The sequence below is a fragment of the Triticum dicoccoides genome, chromosome 6B (genome assembly GCF_002162155.2).
Source record: "Triticum dicoccoides isolate Atlit2015 ecotype Zavitan chromosome 6B, WEW_v2.0, whole genome shotgun sequence".
Classification (NCBI taxonomy): Eukaryota; Viridiplantae; Streptophyta; class Magnoliopsida; order Poales; family Poaceae; genus Triticum; species Triticum dicoccoides.
The window spans coordinates 17,308,260-17,314,443 of record NC_041391.1 but is presented as its reverse complement, the minus strand read 5'-3'; the positions used below and the strand labels follow the sequence as shown (position 1 = coordinate 17,314,443).

Here is a 6,184-nt window from a genome sequence, read left to right as displayed (position 1 = left end):
ACAGGATGGGACGGCTGGCTCTCATCAACTCGGTGTTAACCTCCTTCACCACGTACTATCTGACAATGTTTGCTCCAACCAAGTGGGTTGTAAAGAGGATTGACAAGCTCCGAAGAAGTTTTCTTTGGAAAGGAGAAGAAGAGGCCAAAGGAGGCCACTGTGCAGTCAATTGGCAACAAGTATGCTCCCCCAAAAAGCTTGGGGGCCTTGGAATAAAAAACCTAGCTTTCTACAGCAGATCTTTGAGATTAAGGTGGGCTTGGTACTCCTGGAAATACCCCAACAGGCCTTGGGTTGGACTGCAAATTCCATGCACTAGCACTGACATGCAGCTGTTCAATGCCTCCACAACTGTCAAGCTTGGTGACGGTCAAAGTGCTAAATTCTGGAGTAGCTCATGGCTAAATGGTTCTGCACCTAAGGACATCGCCCCAAACCTACATAAGCTTGCAAGGCGGAAAAATGCCTCGGTGGCGGCTGCTCTCCATCGGGGCCGCTGGATGAAAGGAATCGAGCAACTTAGCACCACTGAGGATCTGATCAGTTTCATTGACCTTTGGCACCGGATACAAGGGGTTAACCTCTCGGATCAACCGGATGACATTGAATGGAAATGGAACGACAGCAAATCATACACTGTTGCCACTGCTTATGATGCCCAATTCATCGGAACCATTGCGAAGCCTGAGTTGAATGCCCTTTGGAAAGCAAAGGTGGAGGGAAAGATCAAATTCTTTGGTTGGCTTCTATCTCAAAATAGACTGCCAACTGCTGATCGTCTTCACGCGAGAGGATGTGAACACAACGACACCTGCTCCCTCTGCGACCAAACAATTGAGACTGCCGCTCATCTGATCTGTGGATGCCCATTTGCAAAGGAAGTGTGGCAGAAGATCATCACCATGCTGCCTAACATTCAACTTCAAGCAACCTTGCCGTTCACCTCCATCGCAACCTGGTGGAGAAGTTTTGCCTATGGGCAGCAGAAAAAGGCAGCAGTTGCGCTATACTTTGCCTGGAATATTTGGAATGAGCGAAACCGAAGAATATTTCAAAACCTGTCTTCAACTGCTGATATGGTGGCTTGCTTAGCCAGGTCTGACTTAGCATACTTGGACATGGCCAATGTGAGGCCTTAGCTTTGTAAATCTGCTGTATCTCTATCTTTTTTGTCTGCCTTAGGGCTTCAGACTTTTCCCTTGTAAATTCCTGAACTATAATGAAAAGGCAGAGCACCTGCCGTTAGCCCTAAAAAAATGATAAGAAATCTGAATGATATAGAAGAGCATTGCAGTGTTCACACAGCTTATTGGAAAAGTAGATATTGGAAATTAAAATCTATTGGAGAATCAATAAATGGTGCTCGGAGATACTTCGCTAAGAAATTGGATGAGTGATACTACTTCTAAAAAAATGAACAAAATTCCCACACACGCATATACAATTTATATTTTGAACAATTCAAAATGCCAAAAAAAATCATTTGTTTGTGTTCTTAAGCACCTTTGACGCTACTAGTTCCACATTTTTAGGTCTTTGTGGACTATCATGCATGCTTTTTGAGAAACAAGTGGCAAAGGAGAGTGAGAGAGAGAGAGAGAGAGGGAGAGAGAGAGGAGTTCAAAACTATTGACTTACTAGTCTTTCTTCCTTTAGTCAATGGCCTAAAATGCATGTTATTTACAAACTCTTAACATATTTTTTTGTGGAAAATAATGCTAACATGTATAAATAATGAATTAATATGCATATGTATTATGTTAGTTAGCGCCACTGTGGCTTGGGGGTGAGGGTGCCGCCCCATGGCCCCATCCTCACGTCGACCTTGTCTGTCACCCTCACCGCCCCAATGCGTCCTTTTAAATAAAAATGGGTAGGCAAGAAACCCATATTTGCATTGTACTCCCTCCGCCCAGAAATATTTTTTTTCCTTTCTTGACAACCCGTGAGCATTAAGCCAGTACTCTCAGAAAAAGGCAAAGACCTTCTACCCCTTATGAACTCCTGCAATGCATAATTCGTCTACATATCAAGAAAAATAAAAAAAATATCATGAAAGAAATTGAGAGAGATTCAAACATATAAAATACCCCGGCTTTATATTTAAATTTTATTCATATAGACACTTTTTGAAATAGGCCTACCGATACTCTGTTAAGTTATAATTTATATTTATATTATAAAAAAGCAAAGACTTTCTTTTAGATGATCACACGCGAATAATGCAGACGAAAAGAGTATTACTATTAGTCTTTTTTTTTTGAGGATCTTGCATCCCGGACCAAGACTAAGAGGGTGTGTTTAGCTAAACTGTGGGCCTCGCCATTAACAGACCGGCCTTCAAAAATGAAACTACAATTAGAACTTAAAGCTCGAAGTTTAATCTTCTGAGAGACTACGGCCCAGGGAACGCCTGCCTGCTCATCAGGGCCTGTGCCCCCCCCCGCCCGGCCCAGACCCGAGCCCAGGCGGGAACCGGCGGCGGCGACGGCGTGGTCGCGCCTCGGCAGTCCGGCGTCGAGCCTCAACCCTCTCTCTCTCTCTACCACCGTCCGGCGCTAGTGCTTCTCCCAGATCCGGCCGCCGCGCGCCCGAAGAACCCCGCCCCCCTCCTCGACGGACGCCCGGCGAGATGCCGCGCGACCGCGACGAGCCGGCGGCCGTGCGCGTCTACACGGTCTGCGACGAGTCCAAGTAACCGCCGTCGCATCCCATCCCCACCCCTCAACCCTAGCGCAGCCTCTCCTCCTCCTCCGCGTCACCGCCGCTAACCCCGATTCGGTCGCAGGTACCTCGTCGTCCGGAACGTGCCGGCCCTCGGATGCGGCGACGAGCTCGGCTCCGTGTTCGCGGCGTACGGCCCGCTGGAAGAGTGAGCCGGCAGCAGCGACCTGAATCAACTCCTTTCTCCCTGTTAATGTTCAGTGCTCACCATTTTTCATTATGTGTATGTGCTCTGTGTGTGTGTGTTTGTTTGGGTTCAGGTGCAAGCCCATGGACGCCGAGGACTGCGAGGAGTACACCGACGTCTACTTCATCAAGTTCGCGCAGGTCAGCAACGCGAGGTGACCAATGCACACATATATGTAACTCGTTCTAGTGTAGGATTTTTTGCTCCCTCTGTGATGAGAGCCGGCGATCGATTTGTGGACATTGTTTGTCGCGGTAGTCTCGCGTTTGTCGGGCATGGTTTAGATGCTCTTTCTAATAAGAACCATAAGGTTCGTTCGGTCCGGTCGATAAGATTCTCTTCTGTTTTCTGTCATTATGTATCTGATTCGGCGGTCACATCTCTGAATATGTCACTGAAGGATGTGCGTAGCTTGCTGATCTACTGGACAATCGGTGTTGCGTGCTTCTGTATATCGAGGGGAACATATTTGAGGCTTTTTATTCAGCACTATTAGTGGAAGTGAGTGAGGAAGGATGACCTGGGTAGGCTTTCCAGATGCAAAATTCAGTAATGTCGTATACTTTGATGTCAGTATGTGCGCTCTACTAAGGACTACCAAGTTGCGAATTAAAGGAAGGATTGGATTATTTCCTAGACCTTCTTTGAGGGCATGGTTTAGTTCAGGTCCTGTGGGTCCAGTCTTTGGCACCTGGGAAACAGATCTGGCGCAAATAGTTGCCTGCCCCTGCTACTTGTTTGGTGCTTTCTTTCGATTAATTTTTGTTTTTAAGTGTGGTAATGGTTCTATCATGTTGCAGGTTTGCAAAGAGGAAGTTGGACGAGTCTGTATTTCTTGGCAACCGGCTGCAGGTTTCATATGCACCTCAGTTTGAAAGTCTTCTGGATACCAAGGAGAAACTGGAAGTCAGGAGAAATGAAGTCCTCAGACGAATAAGATGTATGGTTTCATTTTTCTTTTCAAGTATATCTGCATCGTAGAATGCATTATTGGGTTGGCAGAATGCAACCATAAGATATAGCAAGGGCTATCAGAATTGCTAGTATATTTTCCATGGTACTTGACTAGCTGGATTTAGACATTTCTTGCATTTTTCAGCACCTGCTGGAAGCAGACCTGAAGGGCTATCACAGTATTCACCGGGTCAGGGATCATCTAGTGGGAACCCACACCATCATATGAACTCCAACAAGCGGTTAATATTTGCATTCTTCATTTGGTTTTGTGCTGTAAAACTGATAATCAAAAGTTTGTCATAATTTACTCATCGGATGAAATCATGTTGCCACTTCAGAATTGCTATTGGTAGCATGATTGACCCCGACCACTGATTTTCTTATGGATACTTGTGTTATGGTTCACACAGCTAAATATAGATGTCCAGAGAAAATTAAGAACTAAAAGGGGCAAACTAGTTAAGAAGTTTTATCAGATCCTACAGGCATTTACTTCTTATGTCAAGTTTTTGTGTTTGGACTTTGTAAGTCGTTTGGTTGCCGGCAATTTTGTCAGGTTGACGATCTAATGGAATAGTTCGTTGTTTGAGGCCAGACATGCCCTGAGCTTCTGTGCAAAAATGTGGATATTCTGACTTGGCAGTACACTCCAAGATTCGGTGTCTTTCTGTTAGGAAATATAGTCGACCATGATACAATCATATGTGATCTTATTATTTCGAAAAGGTTTTTTGTATGCAGAGCTGCACTACTTAACTACTCCCTCCGTTCGGAATTACTTGCCGTAGAAATGGATGTATCTAGGTGTATTTTAGTTCTATATACATCCATTTCCAAGACAAGTAATTCCGAACGGAGGGAGTAAAAGCCTAGAACAAAACAACCCGAATGTTTTCCAAGAAAAAGACGAGCACCATGGTGACTTCTCCTCTAAAGTTTCATCTTATTATCTTCAGGGAGTACATGAAGACAATGCCCGCTACTCATATCGAAGATGATCGTTTCAGCCATGTGCCCTCTAATAAGGTATGCAGTATTAGTAAAACAATGTTTTTGTTAAAAAAGTAAGGGAAATCAAGTAGTTGTTCACTGAGAAGAATTTGGACATTTAGTAAGAAGACCAGATCACATGCTAAAGGCAACTTTATTTGCAGAAAATCTGGGAAAGAAACTTTAATCAGTTAAGCTGCATTTTGACCAGAAAGCCAACATCAGTGCACTAGCTCATATACAAAGTACCACCCGAGCAGGGCAAAATCTCTACTACCTTTGTTATCGTGAGTGCAGGCATCAATCTTTAGGAGTTTCCAACAAATCCCTTTTTCCTAATCACGGTTTATCTTTTTTTTTGTTGCCTTTAATATAATGCCTTTTGATGCTATTAAATTGTTAGGACTATTTCCCGTCCGAGTCGATGAATGCGACTGTAAATCTAGTGAGGCAGAAGCTTGACAAGGTAAGAATACCCATTCCGCCCACCATTTTCCGTGCAACAGCCACATGGATGACCTAAAATCTCCGTGTTCGAAATCACCAGATACAGTCCGGCGGCGACGCTCCCGATGCTGCTGCCGCCGCATCCAAGAAACCACGGGCCGATAACCGCAGGCGTATTTGAACCATTGGATGACACAGGTGAGGAGTAACCGTGACCCAATCGCTTGCTTGTTATGTGCGTTATAAACGCACCGTCTTTCTCATGACAGGTCAACTCAACACACTGTGATGTGAATCCGAAGACTTTCGCCGTTTGATATTTTATTTTATTTTTTGCTACTCCGATTTATTTATTTGGTTACTCTAGAAAATATGTTTGTAAGTAAGAGTGTAAGACATGGTCTCTTCTAGAAGCGATGTGGTAGTAGCAACTCTTTTTTTTTTGGACATAATGTGGTGGTAGTAGCAACTTAATTATGCTGATGTGGATGCTGGTGGTAGCCAGACAGCTCTAGCAAGCTAGGCATGTGTCTTTTGGCTGAGCGGTTGGTGTTGCCTGTGGTTGCAATTTAAAACGGTGTCCTCTCTAGGAATTTCAGAAGGAAATAATAATAATAATATCACCAGGCTGCTTTCAATCTCACCTTTTGAAAGATATATGACCAGGTTGCTTTCAATTTCTTTTTCGCACAAAAGAAATATCCTAAGTAAGCCACACAATTTGTTAAAAGAATTTGTTCCGCAAAAAAAATGTTGGTTTTTTTTAACACCAACCCCCTCCCCTACTGTGCCATTTCATGTACTGGGGGAAAATGCGTAATCTTTTCATACAATGGGTGTATGTCAATGTAGAAACTACTCCCTTTGTTCCTAAATATA

General features: G+C 44.0%; 1 protein-coding gene across 3 annotated transcripts; it reads left to right on the top strand.

Annotated features, from left to right (window-relative positions):
* The first annotated feature begins 2,494 nt into the window (after window positions 1-2,494).
* LOC119326476 (RNA-binding protein 48-like) lies at window positions 2,495-5,752 on the top strand. 3 transcript variants are annotated; one of them, XM_037600114.1, is made up of 8 exons: window positions 2,495-2,694; window positions 2,789-2,872; window positions 2,985-3,065; window positions 3,712-3,851; window positions 4,011-4,107; window positions 4,825-4,894; window positions 5,262-5,324; window positions 5,406-5,752. In XM_037600114.1, exons 1-8 carry the CDS (start codon window positions 2,633-2,635, stop codon window positions 5,484-5,486), a joined length of 678 nt encoding a protein of 225 aa, XP_037456011.1. In that variant the 5' UTR covers window positions 2,495-2,632; the 3' UTR covers window positions 5,487-5,752. The 3 variants fall into 3 exon arrangements, with proteins under 3 accessions (XP_037456011.1, XP_037456010.1, XP_037456009.1); XM_037600113.1 differs by having other exon boundaries at window positions 2,640-2,694; window positions 2,789-3,051; window positions 5,406-5,503; window positions 5,575-5,752; XM_037600112.1 differs by having other exon boundaries at window positions 2,640-2,694; window positions 2,789-3,051.
* Window positions 5,753-6,184: the final 432 nt, after the last annotated feature.

Bases quoted from the DNA above. Each gene is read 5' to 3' on its own strand.
- LOC119326476 (XM_037600113.1), top strand. From the start codon at position 2,822: ATGCGGCGACGAGCTCGGCTCCGTGTTCGCGGCGTACGGCCCGCTGGA. The intron at 3,052-3,711 runs GTCAGCAACGCG...ATCATGTTGCAG, and splicing joins ACTTCATCAAGTTCGCGCAG to GTTTGCAAAGAGGAAGTTGG. The intron at 5,325-5,405 runs GTAAGAATACCC...CGAAATCACCAG, and splicing joins TGAGGCAGAAGCTTGACAAG to ATACAGTCCGGCGGCGACGC.